The sequence below is a fragment of the Aedes albopictus genome, chromosome 3, assembly GCF_035046485.1.
Source record: "Aedes albopictus strain Foshan chromosome 3, AalbF5, whole genome shotgun sequence".
Taxonomy (NCBI): Eukaryota; Metazoa; Arthropoda; class Insecta; order Diptera; family Culicidae; genus Aedes; species Aedes albopictus.
This window is the reverse complement of record NC_085138.1, coordinates 204107080-204123421: the sequence shown is the minus strand read 5'-3', so window position 1 is coordinate 204123421 and position 16342 is coordinate 204107080. Positions and strand designations below refer to the sequence as shown.

The 16342-nt window shown below is 38.3% G+C and overlaps 2 protein-coding genes across 2 annotated transcripts in view; one reads left to right on the top strand and one right to left on the bottom strand.

Annotated features, from left to right (window-relative positions):
- The window catches only part of LOC109416148 (PHD finger protein 12), a 42398-nt gene that overhangs the window by 11126 nt on the left and 14930 nt on the right, over positions 1 to 16342 (top strand). The window contains exons 4-5 of the mRNA XM_062858641.1: positions 3501 to 4161; positions 4414 to 5024. Of these exons, the coding sequence (XP_062714625.1) occupies positions 3501 to 4161; positions 4414 to 5024 (1272 nt within the window). The remainder of the gene's footprint in view (positions 1 to 3500; positions 4162 to 4413; positions 5025 to 16342) is intronic.
- Positions 13238 to 16342, bottom strand: part of LOC115261525 (DNA-directed RNA polymerase I subunit RPA12) — a 6667-nt gene continuing 3562 nt past the window's right edge. The window contains exons 2-3 of the mRNA XM_029863345.2: positions 13538 to 13760; positions 13238 to 13469 (exon numbers count right to left, since the gene is read on the bottom strand). Of these exons, the coding sequence (XP_029719205.1) occupies positions 13445 to 13469; positions 13538 to 13760 (248 nt within the window). The 3' untranslated portion in view covers positions 13238 to 13444. The remainder of the gene's footprint in view (positions 13470 to 13537; positions 13761 to 16342) is intronic.

Here is a 16342-nt window from a genome sequence, read left to right as displayed (position 1 = left end):
CACTTCATGTTCTGCATTATCGTCGCTGCAAACGAATACATCGTTTGTCAACTCTCCTCAATCTAGCTGAAATCAACAGGACAAACGCACTCTTAGCTGCTGGCCTTTATCCCACGAAACATGTGGACGGTCCTTTCCCCCACCTTTTTTGTAGCCCTTTTTATCGTAGGTATAGAAAATCGATTTAAGGTGAAATGGGACGCCGTGTTATTTTTCCTATCTTGCCTCTCTTTCTAACAATTTGCCTCGCGATTTTGAAGATGGTAATCTCGAGTTCTATCGCACAGAAGATGCTGAAAAACAATCAGCATATGCACTGCAAGTGAGCATACACAGTGATAGGTTTTTGTTGCAAAATATGAAGTAGAATCTGAGATTACCATCTTAGTAGCAACAGAGCAATGGCGGATATTTCCCCGACCGTCCCGTCCGCCCTTAAACCAACTTCAGATTGGTCTTGCAAAAGGCTGCGCGTTTACCTACCGGCTAAATAGGGTATTGGTCCCCTTATTAAGCATGTGGCTCCCATTTTCATCCCACGAAAAACAAAGTATTGAAGCGCTGTTTGTTTTGTTTCTTATTTTTGTATTTTTTGTTAGAAGTGAGCACCCATGAAAGCAAAAAGAACGGAGTCAATCGGTGCCGTAATCGCTTGTTTTCGAATAGGATGAAAATGGGAGCATGAGATTACTGATGGCACACATACCCTATTTAACCCTCTACTTCTTATGGTTGCTCTAGAGCACTATCGATTTTCGACGAAGTCGAGACAAAAGGAAGGAGATGAATATGATGCAATCGTTTTTAGTATATGATTGTAATCTCTTTAGGTAAACCCAACTCCCAATCATTTGTTTCAATAGTTTAACTATTGATAAACAATCAAAATACTATTGATTTACAACTAAATTTTTTTTCGTTCATTTCGAAAAATTTGGCCAATTTGCAATAATTTTTGATCAAGCACTTTTTTGGAAACGCTTACTTGCTATAGAAATAATCGTTCAAAGTCGATTTTTTATTCTTTTATCTTAAAGTATGGGTTCTTAAGAATGCTGTATCAAATTTTCATATATGAATATTTAAAAATGGTTTTTCCCTGGCCAAGTTCGCAGGGGTTGACGGTATTAAAGTGAAGGAGTTTCATTTTGATTAGTGTAATGTAGTGTTCTTTAGTGAAACATATCACCTTTTTAACACTTTAATGCGCCTCCAACGGTTCATCACGAACCGGCTGCTGCAGATGGAGTATGGCTGATCATAAGCATCAGACATGCTCGATAAACAGGAGGAACCGCTGGGGCTCAGTAGAGTCTATTCCCAAGCAATAATTCCAAGTCGGTTGGATTTGAGAAGGTTTTGATGATCGTTACAAATCCTAATAAAAGTATTATAGGATTTGTGACAGGTTTTGGAACCTTTTACAGCCATCTGACTTCAAAATGTTGTTTGGGCTCTATTTCCCACGTTTCTCGGTTGATTTTAATTACATAGTAATTTATTAATGTCATAGTCGCTTTTTCGAATTTTTACAATGTTAGTTGGTCATATTTTTTTAAATAAAGCAATTAAAATCGACCGAAGAATCAATAGTGGGAAGGAGATTTGCAGCACTTATTTGTGCTGATAGATTCAAAGCTAACGTGCGAACACTTAAACGCATTGTTGACGTCAATGCGTTCGACGTGACATTTTGGACAAAAACTGACTGCTTTATATTAAATGAACAACGTTACTTGTGTATGACTAGGTTGACATTTCTAGGCTACGCTTGAGAAAATGACATGGTTCATCTAGATAGGACCGACAGGACAATTGAACGAAGTTGACATGAAATCTTTATTATTTTAAAATTTTATTGCAATCAACTGACCAACTTGGCGTATTTTTGATTATCTCTTAGATGTTCAGAAGTTCAGTTACATGTTTCTGTGGATTTTGGACCGATGACAATTTAAGGACACAAGAGATTAACACAAGTAGAAAACGATTAGCGAAATCAAGAGAACAATTTGACACAGGATCGACTATATTTTAACATACAGGGTTCGATTGATTCGATGAAAAAAACAAACATACGACAACTGACTTAACGAGGAGAAAAACATATTTAACCATACCACAAAATCAAACAAGGAGACAAACACAAACCGTGTGACCATAACACTACATAGGCAAATCCTGACTGACTGACCAATTGAAAACTTTCCAATCTTCTACCGTAACTTTCTGAGTCAGTTGCAACAGTATCTTAATGGATATCATTTTCCGCGTACGGCTGGCAAACTGCTTCTGGAAGACTACGTACTCTTTTCTATCTTCGGGTCTAGTGTAGAGGTTTCAACTCTATTCAGAGTGCAGCTAGAAACCTAACAAAAAAAAAAGAATATTTAAAAATGGTTTTTAATTTTCAAACGGGGACGATTTTTTCAAAAAAAAAAAAATCCCTTTTTTTCATGAAAAAATGTCTGAAAAAATGACACTGATATAATTTTTTTTCTGTAAAAATGTAAATTGTTCCAGAACACGGCACATAAATAGCGAACACTAAAAAAAATGGTTGAAATCGGTTGAGAACTGTTTCCGCAATCGTAGTCATCGCATCGACGTTTTTGGAAAAACATAATTCCAAGATAATCGCGTTTAAAGATTCAAGTTTGCATTACGCGCCCATAAGGGAGCGAGGCGCAAAACGCTACCTATATCTTTGCTTGTACTGCCTGGATATCTATGAAAATCTGACACAGCAGAACACATAGGGTAAATCGGGGTAATTTGGCCACACCTTAAGCAAAAGTCGATTTAATGGCACAAATGTCCCAAATGGAGGATAACGTGCCTCTGGAGCCGACCTACTGATCGCGCCACTTGGGCGGTGGCTTCTATAATCGTCTGTTTCCTACTATAACTCAGTCAATTTTGAACCAATTGACTTGAAATGTTGTACACGGGTAGATACTATACCTATCTCACTGCATCCCAAAAATTGGGTCAATTGGTTCAAATTTAGCTCGAAAATAGAAGCCACCGCCCAAGTGGCGCGATTACCTAGTATCAACTTGAAGTATACAGAAAACACACTAATTTGAAAGTTATCTAAGGTATGAAGTCTTATGATGTGTTTTTGTTCAGCCTTCGTCAGGGTATTTTGGCCAACAATTTTAAATTTTATTTTTCTAATTTACTATAAGACTAAATTACTCCGTTCTAATGTTTTAATCGCTCCAATATCAGGCCAGTATTGGAGCTCCTTGGTGGATTTTCAAAAATTACTTCATTTTAGGTGATTTTCCAGTGGTGCTCAAATTGCCCCATTGGCCAAATTACCCCGACTATCCCTACTTTAATAAAAAAAAAATAATATATAAAGAAATCGATTTTGTGCTCGACCTCAACATATATAACTTCTTAAACTTTTGCTCAGAAGGGAGTGCGTAACAATGATAATTTGTCTACAAGTCACAATTCGTTTGTTCATTCACCTTCTGATACCATTACAGGATTGGAAACTGGTAAACTCCGTATCAGCCAGCGAGCGTATTAAACTTTGGAATCAATTCAACGGCAACATGGATCAAGATACCGTTAAAAATGAGTTTTTCCGCAAAGTTCATCGCCGCAATCCACCATTTCGCGTCCGGCAGAAGCCAAGGATTCGCGATCGCGTTGAAGTTCCTCCGGTGATTGAGTTCCATTATCAAAACCCCCCGAACCTGTTGCCATCGCTTCGAGAACTGTTGCGCGCTAGAAAGTACGACAGTTTCACAGATCCGGCCCAGCCGATTTACGATGATGTCCAGTTACTGTCGATGATAGATTCGGAGTTGAAAGCGATCAGCGTAGCAGATGAACAGATCGATAAAATGATTCATGTGCCGGGGAGCGCAGATGTTGCTAGTGCAGAGGAAACAGAACCGGCATCGGAGGAAGGTTCGGCCGCTAAACCCAAAGCCAGTGCCAGGGGAAAGAAACATAAGGCATCTCCGAAAAAGGATGCTGCTGCCAAGGCAGCAAAAACGGAAGACACAAATAGTGGTGCCATCGCAGAAAATGTCAAGTCAGCTATGACAGCGGCTTCGGATGATAAAACCGAAGGAGAATCACCACGCAAGAAACCGAAAACCGAACTTTTGGAGGAAGATGAATTGGAACTTCAAAAAAGTAAGTATTTCATCAATTTTAAGCCTAATAAAGTAGATTGGCAGAGCCCTAATACTAATCGAAACATGCTTGTTATGTTATCCCATAACTTGAATGTAAGGATATCTAAGAAAAGGAATTGAGTCTCCTCATTATAAGTGAGCTCGCTCCGTGCTAATATTTTATTTTACTCTATAGCATTAGAAGGCGGTTGAGCAAGCTGAAAAATAAAGTTTTTAACGGTTGAAAACATTGTCTTTCTCTTTTTTCCAGTTAACGACGAATTAAAATGTTTGGATGAATCGTTGATCAAAATACTTGCCTATCAACGGCTGCAGCAAATAGTGTCACACGGCCATGAGGCTTTGCACAAAGCCTCCGCAAACGTTTCTTCCAAAAAAGTTCGTGAAATCATGAAATCCGAGAAGCCTGTCAAGTCAACGCCGCTGCCCAGTCAACTGCTTACAAAAGATGATATTGAGCGGATTGCAAGAGAATTTACCAGTCCAAGGCGGGACTTCAATATGTTGGAAAATGTAAGCGCTGCTGCTGCTGCGGTTGTTTCTCCAATCAAGGAAGAACCCAAAGAGGAATACCAAGCCGATGAAGTTCCGCAAACTAATGAACAGAAAGTATACCTGATGGCCAAAAATTTGGAAAAGCATGTTACCAACATCGACATCCGAGTTCGCGCGGTGATAACCCCTGTGGATGTTAACATGCCCGGCTGCAGCTGGTTCGAAACGCCGGATATTTCTCGGTCCATCTATATGCGGTATCGTTCGCTGTCGATTGGAAGCGGACAAGGTAACGACGTACAGCTCTCAAGGTATGGAACGTGTCGTTTTGTGTCGGATAAACATGCTACTATTTTCTACGATGAGGTATGTATTATTGACAAAAAAAATACTCAAACGAGGAATGAGAGCGAAATAATTTTAGTTTTGGTAAACAAAAAATGCTAGCAATGTAGGGTGGGGCGGGGCAAGATGGGTTGATAATGTTAATAATTTTGTTAGATAACCAGCATGAATATTCAAAAGTTTGGGGCATTGAATGAAAAATTATTCACTCTCATTGGAAATAAAAAAATTAAATGGTTTTTAGCCATTTTTCTTATGCGATATATTCCATATAATCTCCATATAGGGTAGAAGGGTATAATACGCCCCACCGGGGCAAAACGCCCCCCTTCATTTTCTAGCGATTCAAGCGCTTTTTGCATGCGTGATCGATTGGAAATCTTAAATATTGATGATTAATTGCCATCAAGCTGGTCCGTTAGTTGATTGGTACAGAAAAGCAATAAAAATATCAAAAAGACTGAAATCGAGGCTTTTGGCGTAATATTTTACCTCTTGCAAGCTGGCTTCATTGTAAACGAAGCTAGTTCTGTTCCCTTATGTTATTTTGCAATTTTTATGCAGTTAAACCCATATAGCCGAGGCGGTAAACGCACGGGTATTCAGCATGACCATGCTGAGGGTGACGGGTTCGATTCCCGGTCGGTCCAGGATCTTTTCGTAAAGGAAATTTCCTTGACTTCCTTGGGCATAGAGTATCTTCGTGCCTGCCACACGATATACACATGCAAAATGGTCATTGGCAGAGGAAGCTCTCAGTTAAAAACTGTGGAAGTGCTCATTGAACACTAAGCTGAGAAGCAGGCTTTGTCCCAGTGAGGACGTTACGCCAAGAAGAAGAAGAAGAAGAATGCAGTTAAACACTTGTTAAAAGGCCCTCCTAGGATAAGCATGTGGTAGAATTATCCCCTGGTACAATTTTATTACGGGGCTGGGCGTTTTTCTTTTGATGGGGCGTATTGCCCCGTTTGTTTTGATAAGCTAAATTTTGGAACGTTTTCGGAAAACGTTTCAAAGCTTCCATAGCCGCTCCTCCAGAGGTAAAGTTCTCATGCAACACTTCACTGACTTTAGAAATAACGATTTGCAATGGACAATAGATGGAATAAGGCGCCAATTTTAGATATATTGCCATTTCTGCTTAGGGGGGCATATTATACCTGTTTACCCTAAACGGCCGCGGGGCAAGATGGGTCACCTTCAATTTTGAACGTATTTTTGGTGCATTCAAAAGTTATTTATTTTTTTTTTTAACAAGACTATCTCATAAATGATTTCAATCAAGCGGAATGAACGCTCAAAATTATAACATAAAATTATGATAATTTTTTTGTGAAAACATCGATTTTCAAGTCGCCTTAGGACCACTCAAATAGTAAAGTTTTTTACATCTATATAAATAAAAATGGAATGGTGTTTGTATGTCACGAATAGGCTCGGGAACGCTTTGTCAACCTATTATATGTGGATCATTGGTACAAATTTGGGCTCGATTGATTAATCTTTCGCAAAGTTAGAGCCGTTCGGGTAAAACACTATTTTTTAAACAACTCATTTTTGAGCTGTCATATCTCGGAAAGCAGTGGACCGAATTGAATGAAATTTTGAACGTGCACTAACAATATACAAATGCTTCACAAACTATTAAAACATAGATACTTTTTGAACGTTGAAAAAAGTTATCATAGATTGATACTTTTTGGATTTTTCTAGAAAAAATGTATTCTTTTAAGCCAATGTCAATAAATTTTAGTGTTGATGTCCAAATATTTTCCACTTCTGTTCTCAAGTTATCTTTAATCAGATATATTAGAGCCTATTTAGATTAAAGAAAGAACACATTTAGTAATTTTTGTGTGGTATTGTAAATTTGACTTATTTTCCTCTATATGGGTAAAAAATTCAACCCGGTATAACTTAACTCGCCGTGAGAAAATATTACATTTTATATCGTTGTATTAAGTATCAATATATTGTTGATAAACGTTAAAAAAATCATTCAATTCGGTTTACTGGTTTCCAAGATATGACAGCTCAAAAATGAGTTGTCTAAAAATAGTGTTTTACCCGAACAGTTCTAACTTCGCGAAAAATTATTCAGTCGAGCCCAAATTTATACCAATGATACACATATATAGTGTCGGATTCAGGAATATTGTATCTTTTATTAACTGCCAAAAGATCTTGAATCGATTAACAAATGGATAAAAAAATCAGCAAGATACACTTTGTCTGATATCTCTTAATCAGTCGAATCAGTCCAAGCACTCTTCGAAAGATATCTCGGAAACCAGATGTCCAATCGTAATAAAATTCAATAGGATGTTGTAGCTTTCATTTGAAGCTAAGAGAATCCAAATCGGATGTCAGACGGCTGAGAAACGTGCGTGACTTTTGTTTGTAACATACACACTTAGGGCCCATATAGCCGAGGCGGTAAACGCACGGGTATTCAGCATGACCATGCTGAGGGTGACGGGTTCGATTCCCGGTCGGTCCAGGATCTTTTCGTAAAGGAAATTTCCTTGACTTCCTTGTTCATAGAGTATCTTCGTGCCTGCCACACGATATACGTATGCAAAATGGTCATTGGCAGAGGAAGCTCTCAGTTAATAACTGTGGAAGTGCTCATAGAACACTAAGCTGAGAAGCAGGCTTTGTCCCAATGAGGACGTTACGCCAAGAAGAGAGAGAGAGAGAGAGATACACACTTATACACACACATGCACAGACATTTGCTCAGTTCGTCGAGCTGAGTTGATTGGTATATGAGACTCCGCCCTGTGGGCCTCGGATCGAAAGTCGGTTTTTCGAGCGGTATTTATACCCTTCTTATGGGTGTAAGAAGGGTAAAAAAGTTAAGATGGATTTACACTTTTTGTATCTTTCAGGAAAAAATGGAAATTTTCTACATCAATATCATTAAATTTTAGTTTTGATATCCAAAGGTTTTCTACTTTTGTTCTCAAGATACATATATATATGGTATGTGGGGGCGAGATGGGTCAGGGGGCAAGATGGGTCAGTACCGTTTTCAATCGCACAATATATGTTTTGAATCTTTCAATAACTTTCCCAGATGAACGACGGGGATACACAAAAAAGTGGTATATTGTTTTGAAAATTCTATACGTTCCTCGCACAGAAAAAAACAAAATATTTTTTCGTTATACTCCTTCTGCTATACATTCCATATAACTACGTGTATTGTGTAGACGGGGCAAGATGGGTCACCCTAATTTTTCGGTATGTTTGCATAGTTTTTGAAAATGTTTTATTTTTCATGGAAAGGCTATTCTGTGACCTACATTATCGAAGCGATGAGAGCACTGAAAATTTGAGAACATATTTTTTAAATTTTCCTTAAAAAAAATATAGGTTTTCAAAGTCCGTTTATGGCTACCCGAACAAAAATCTTCTAGTTCTGAGAATAATCTACCGATATGTTTCAACACTTTCTTCATGTAATCTGTACGTCTATGAAGCTTAGATGTATAGAGAAAAACTAGAAGACATAGTATTTTTTGTTGGAGGAAAATCGAGTTTTCTTATAGCTGACCCTTCTTGCCCCCGTTAAAATGAGGTGGGGCAAGATGGGTCATGTTTTGAAAATTGTTTGTCAAGAAGCAGGTTTCAAACTTTATTACCTTTTTATACTCTTATATCATAGCTGACTAGTGTATCTGAGAGTCGTGGTAGAATACAGAGAAATGCGATTTATATTCAGAAAGTTATAGGGATCCATTTCTTAGGTGACCCATCCTGCCCCCACTTACCATAATAAGATACACTGTAGCCTACTTGGATTAAAGGAAGAACACATTTAGTATTTTTTGTGTGGTATTGTAAATTTGACTTATTTTCCTACATAAGAGTAAAAATGTCAAACCTGTATAACATTATTCGTCGTAAGACAACAGTTTAACTTTTGTAACGTCGTATCAAATATGAATACAGTGACCGACACAAAAAAAAAAAAGAATCACCATAAAGTAATTACAGTTTCTAATGAAAACTATTATAGTTTTTGGTTTTTGAGGAATAAAGTGAGTTCTGATAAGATTGGCAAAATTGCTTAAAAATTGGGTATGTCAGAAAAAAAGATCCATTTAGCAATTTATTCTGAAACCTCAAAATTTCGCCAAATTTTCACACGTTTTGTTTCTTGGTATATGCTATTGTGATGTTTTCGGCATATAAAATTTATTTTGACACGAGTTTTATCAATTTTAGTGTGATATGGGGCGGGTTTATTTTTCATGTTTAATATAATGGGTAATAAATATTTCCCCTAAACTATAGAAACTATCCGTATGCATTAATAAATGCTATTAATCTACAATATAGCAATAATTCAGATTGCAGTCATACAGGGATGTATTTTTTTTTTTTGAGATTTTTTATGAGTTTTGGTCGAAGTGAGTTTTGGCAAAGAAATCCACATGGTTGTGAAGATTATTAAGGATTATTTGATAACTCAAAACACTCACGTTTGTGTATCGCAATAATCACCTTCATCTGCTTGTGATAAAACATGCTGGAGGTATATTCCATTTTTATATTTATATTTATATTTTTATATTTATATTCATATTTGTCTGTGGTTAAATTATGCGATCACATGAAATGAGTGATTGCAAAAGAGATTAACTTCAAATCATGTTGGTGTCTTCGGCATATATATTTCTTGCATTCACATGAAATATATTGCATCGCGCGAGTTGAAGAATGTAAACACTTGCTTCATATGAGATGCATTCAAGAGCATGTAAGTGGACACCCAAGTCATTTGCTCAGTCTAAACACGTCATTCCATTGCATTGAACATGTTTGAGAAGTTTGGGCTTGTTCACAAATGTCATAGCGCTGGAGGGGCTGTCCATAAATTACGTAAGGGAATTTTTACGATTTTTCGACACCCCCTCCCCCCCTTGTAAGATTATTTGTATGACAACCCATATTTTTTTGTATGGCTCGTAAGATTTCTCAAACCCCCCCTCCCCCTATAAACCCTTACGTAATTAATGGACAGCCTCGGAGGGGGTGGGTGGGTGTCCTTCATGGTGTTACAACCCGAACAAATAAAAATTTTCCCCATATAAATAGTGTTACGAAGAGGTGGGTGGGTGTCAGGAAATGCCAATTTTGGCGTTACGAAATTTGTGAATGAACCCTTTGCAACTCACATGCTCGTTTCAATTGAACAGTCTAAACCAGGCATAAGTTCAAGCAAGTCAAGTCAGTTGCTCAACTGAGATGAACGGTGGTGTTTACACGTTCAATTCGCATTCAGTTGGGCATTTTCCATTGACTTGAATCAAGTCACTTGCTCCATGTAAACCAGGCATAAGCGATAAAAGAACTGCAGGAAATATCTTAATTAGGGGAACTGCGGGCATAACGCCCCCCGGGGGCAAAACGCCTTCACGCGATTTCATCATATTGTGGAGGTTTCCGTTAGATGCAAGCAAACTAGAACTCAAACTATGCAGGTTAAGCCCAAGAACGGCTGCTATTGTCGAAAGAAAAGCAGGGTGTCTACTCATAACTCAAAATAAAATTCCCTGAGTTTTCCAGGTTTTTCCAGACAAAATTTCGAAAGTTTATAATTCAAAAAATAACCCAAATTTTCTAAAAACTATAAAGGGTGACTTAGGATGTAATCGGCAGCATTGTTCTCTTCGTCATGAGGGATTTATGAGAGATTTATACTCTTCAAAAATTCTTTCAAGATTTCTGAGCGTAATTCCTGGAATTTCTTCCAAAATTTCTTCCGGGCTTTCCGCAAGATTCTTTCACGAGATATCTGTTTGAGTACGTCTCGATATTTCTTGCAAAGGTTTTCCAATATACTTCCAGAGATTCTCACTGGATTCCCCCTGAAGATCCATCCAAAACTATTCAAAGTTTCTTCAAGAATATCATTGGTTGAGCCTCGTAGCCATGCGGTTAGAGTCCGACTGGATGAGGGTTCGATCCCCGCTCCGAATCCTTGCAATAACTTTGTGAGAAATCCCTAAAAGAGTATCCAGAATCTCGAAACAATTTCTGGTAAAGATTCCGGGAAGAATTTTGGGAATAATGCAGAGAATATCTGTAAAAAAAATCTCAGGTGGATCACAGCAAGAAATCCGGTAAAACTACGAGGAACAGCCTGGCTCTGAAAGAATGTAAGAGAAGAATTCAATGAGAAATATCAGCAATAACTCCTGTGGAAATCCCAGAAGGCACTCTGGAAAAAAAATCTTAGGAGAAAGTTCAGAATAAATTAAGAAAAACTCTGGGAGACATCTCATGACCAACATCGGAAGGAATCTTCTGAGAAGATACTCCGAGAGAAATCTCAGGTAAAACTTCAAATTAAATCACGCGAAAACTTTTAAGAAATTCCTGTAGGAGACCAGGAAGAACATCTCGAAGAAAGCCCAAACCAATTGTTTGAAAATATCACAGGAAAAAAATGAAAGAAATCTCTTGAGGAACTCCTGCAGTAAATTCGTGAAAACTCCTTCAGAAACCCTTGCAGGAACTTCAATAAAAACCTCAGTTATAACTCCTTTAGCAACTCTGAAAGAAATTCTGGGAAGATCTTCTGGGGAAGTCCCAAGAGGAACACCGGAAGTAACTGCGTAGAATTCCCATGAGGAATGCCGAAACTAATTCCACGATTCATCCCGACAGAAATTCGTATAGAGTATTCGGGATAAATTCTGGTAGAACGAAGATTCTTTGAGCAAAGCACTGGAGGATCTCCGGGAAAAATAGCATCCTCATGAAAAACTCCAGGAAAAATCGGTTGGAATTCAGGAATCCGGAAGTACCTTTCCGAAAAAAACAAAAAGAAATACCAAGAAAAATAGTGTCAAAAATGCGGAAGGAATTTTATAAGAAATCCTGGGAGACATTCCAGGAGGTATTTCTAAAGAAGTTCCAGAAAGAAACCCTGACGGAATTTCTGGAAAAAAATCCTTGAAGCGAAATTTATATATGGATTTTTACTACCAGGTTTTTATTCATACGACCCAATGTTTTTATTTTATCGGAGTAAAATTTCCCTGAGTACTTAAGATATTCCCTGAGTATTCCAGGTTTTCCCTGTTAAATAAAATTCCCTGAGGATTCCCGGTTTTCCAGGTTTTTCCAGGTAGTAGACACCCTGAAAAGCGTGAAAAACGACGATTTTCCACATTTGGAAAGATTTCCTAATTTGCAGCGCACAGAAATTAAGACATTGCGCGCTGATTATATGGAACCAACCCATGAAACTACCACGCGCCTCCTACTCCGTCATTTGCTGCTGGGAAGAGTTCGATGGAGCCCCTTGGTATTTCACAACAAGTCAAAGCGGAAAATGCCAGCGGGCGTTTTGCCTCACCCAAAAATGCGTTTTGCCTCCTGCAGTTTTCCGGCACCTAAAAAGTAACACTTTTTTGAATTGTTTATTTGAATGGGAAATTTTGTGGGCACGCGGGCCAAAAGTTGAAGTCTCTTAGGTAAAGGAGTAAACTGCTCTCCAAGGCAGAATACGACCTTAAAATAAGCATCATTCGAGGTTTATGACCACATATGCTTAGCCGGGGCGTTATGCCCCTCTTTCCCCTATCTTCGAATGTAAACAAACTTTGTTAAAGTCATGTGCACAGATTCAAGCTGGAACATGGTTTACCTCTTCTGAGAGAGCGCAGAGAGAAAAATCCGGAGAAAAGAGAAACCCGAATGACAAATGTGACTTGAACAATTTAACACATGAAACGTGTTTCAAGATTTGCTTGAAAACAAAAAAAAATAGTATTATATCGTCAATTTGTTTGTGAAACGGTTTTTGATTGTGCTTAATATACATAATAGGGCATGCTAGTATTTTTTTTCCGTTGAAAATAATGTTCAGGTTTCGGAATATTGAATATTCAAATATTGTTTGAATTAAAATAGAATAAATACCGACTTTCGCTAAATCATATCTCTAGAACAAAACCAGCAGACAATTCTTGACCAAACTTGGCATAATAGTTCATCAAACATATACAAACATCTGATAAAAAATGAAAATGATCTAACTTATCCTGTATTTGTATGAACAGTGCAAAGTAGTGGATCACCTGTACTACGATGGGAAAGAGAGGTTTAAGTCGAGTTGTGATAAGAAAAGATCAAAAGTGCGTCAATTTGAACCCAAATATCGTATCTTCACGGTGCCCATATCTGCCAGGATTATGATTATTTCCCAAAGGAAATCAATATGTGTATGAGGTTTTATTTTTGTGTTCATAAAGTTTTTTTTGTATATTGCTCTCTAAATCTCAGAACATCGTTTGGGTTTTTATTTATTACAGTATTTGGAAATAAATAAAACGCACGCATAATTCGCGTCAGACCTGCTCGCAAGTCCAGAGTAATTCGCCTTGACAATCGCTACTATTGTACATGCTGGGCGCCTCCATTTACGAGTTTTCGGATTCCTTAAATCTGCAAATATGAAGGATATCCACATTAACTCTATACGATTCGTACGAAAGAAGGCTGGGGTAACTTACTGGCATTTGGTACAGGTGAAAAACACAGTTTGCCCTTCATCCGCCGATCGCAGCTGCACGGTTGCATAGGACATCTTATCGTTGTCACATTTAGGACACTTGCGCGATACGACAGGACCTTCTGCTGCAGCGGCGGTTTTCTGGCTACCTTGCTGCTTCTCTGCTTTTCTACTTTCGTATGAGTTGAAATGTATCTTGTAATTGACCTCCATGGTACCGTAAACTGAAAATGAATTGAAAGTTAGTCGGATATTCGAAGAAAACTGAATTTGTGTTTTGTTCAAAAAGATTTAGTTGGTAGCTGTTATGCACAATGATAATCGCGTCGGAGGAGGTCCGAGTTTTCCACTATGTGAGCCTCGACCTGAGCTTTTCTTTGTTTCTATTCTGTATGTTGATTCTAACAATCTTGTAAAATGCCTAAGTGCCTACATATATTTTTTCAACCTAGTTTTTGTTTTTACAGACAGAAGGGTGGCAGCGTGGCACGCACAGCTTGGTATCTTATCGCTCTTCCTTTCATTATTTTTGTATGTACCTCGCGTATGTACCCACTTCCTGATCGGTTCACTCCTAATTTACTGGTATATAGTTTGTGTGTTGCAAGTGCTTATTTTGAAACGAAATTTGAATGTTAACGAAATTGTTTTCAATGATTGTTTCTCTTTGTTTATCATTTTACATGATATTCTACGTAGCAGCGATGTCGATGCGTCGAGCTCATTTTTGCCATAATTCAGCATTAAAAACAAAAGCATTGGATGCTGTATAGGACGCTATGTTGAGTCTAATGCCGATTCTCGGTCTTTGGCGAGGCCTATGGCATTACCATGCTTAGGGGCTGTCCATTAATTACGTAAGGGTTTATGGGAGGAGGGGGGGTTTGAGAAATCTTACGCGCCATACAAAAATATTTGGATTCTCATACAAAAAGGGGGGGGGGGGGGGGGTGGTGGTGTCGAAAAATCATAAAATTTCCCTTACGTAATTAATGGACAGCCCCTTAGGGGTAGGCGGGGCATTATGGACACCCTAAGGTTTTTGCCAACTTTACCTGGCAAGATGTCAAAAAAGTTTAGTTTTTTGATACATGTATCCTTTTGAAGTCTATTTAGCATCTATTGCATAAGAATGTTCACCAAGATAAATGATTTATCCACTTCAAAAAGTGTTTTGAAAAATGTTAGTTTTTCATGACCGTCTTCAAGCATACGGGGCTGAATGGACACCCCCATGGGGCAATATGGACACCATGAGTCTTTTACGAATTTCGTACATTATTTACACCTATAAAGTCATTTCATTACAAAACAACTATTTTGGATGAATAATACGCCGAAGTCGTTCATTTTTGTTCAGTTAATTTAAATTCAGGCTGTTTTGGATAAAGCTTTGTTTTTGTCGGCATGTACAGCTGTGCCTAGAACAACTATTTTCGACTGCTGTCGTTTTTTGACCAATTTGTTTCACCCTATGTCTACTATAGTGAACATTTAACCGAAAATATACTGAAATCGAAGAATTTGGTCGGTTTGTGATTTAGGTTATATTTTTCCCTTGCCGCTTCTTTCAAAAAGGTGAGTGTTCATTTCGCTCCGGTAGCAGAAGATATTTCCAAACTTGTTTTTTGATTTAATAAAAAAGAAAATATAATCATGTTAAGCATGTAGATACAGCAAAACTGCTTGCATGTGTTCTAGAAATATCAGGTTTACATCGACCTGCAATAAATTTATCACTAAATCTTATTTTAGATGGTGTGTAAATTATAATTTCCATGCACAAAAAACGGAGGACGCAACTTTTTCGTGTAAAATCAAGTATAATTTTAATTTCGAATGTTTCTTTCCTGAAACTACGTTTTAGGCAAATGGACTATATTCTCCATTCATTAAAAGTTCGAAAAAGTTCGCATATTTCAAAATATTGAGGGTGTCCATTCTGCCCCGGGCAGGGATAGGGTGCGACTCAAAACTCTTTGCGTGCCGCACACTCTGCTACGAGACAGCACAACAAACTAGAAGGAGACGAGTACGCGCAATCGGTTGTGTGTTGCTCGCTTACTTTGCCGCGCGCTGGAGCTCTCCTGTCTCTCACGCTCTGTCGAATGCACTCTCTCGGTGCTTGTCTCCGTGCTTGGCACTTGGCTTGATACTACGCACGATTGGAAAAATTTCGAATCAAACGACCCATCACTTGTCAACCCTTGACAAGCTTAACAACTCTGCCGAAAACACAAACTCTTCAATTAATTTATTAATTGTTTTTTTTTCTGTTTGGAGACAAGCGCAGTCCCAAGCACCGTGCAGTACTCCCTGCGCCGTAGAGCTAGTGCTGCGATTGTCTCTCGCACAGTTACGAAAGCTCTCACTCATACGTCTCTTGTCTCTCGGCAAAACGGGAGACGAGCACTTGCGATTGTGTGAAGCACACGCTTTTTTCGCACCGCACGGTGCATGCCGCCAATCCCTGGCCCCGGGTGTCCATATTGCCCCGCCTACCCCTACAGGCGATATTATCCAGGAAACCAATAAGCATTAATTTTTTATGTATTGTCGGCAATCAATTCGTAGACCGTTTGTTTAAACAAACCGTATTTTAGCATTGTATCTAAATTCCACCTGCTTACTGCTCTATTACAGCAGTTCAACTGCCCCATTGTCATAAATTAGCAACTGAATTACTACTGAAAATGTGCAAGCTGTTGCGTAGCATTTCAAATGCATGATCTTTTGCGGTCTTGAAGCAAAAAATACTGTCCACTACATTGAAAATTGCATAAATTATCTCTTTTTGAAACGCAGA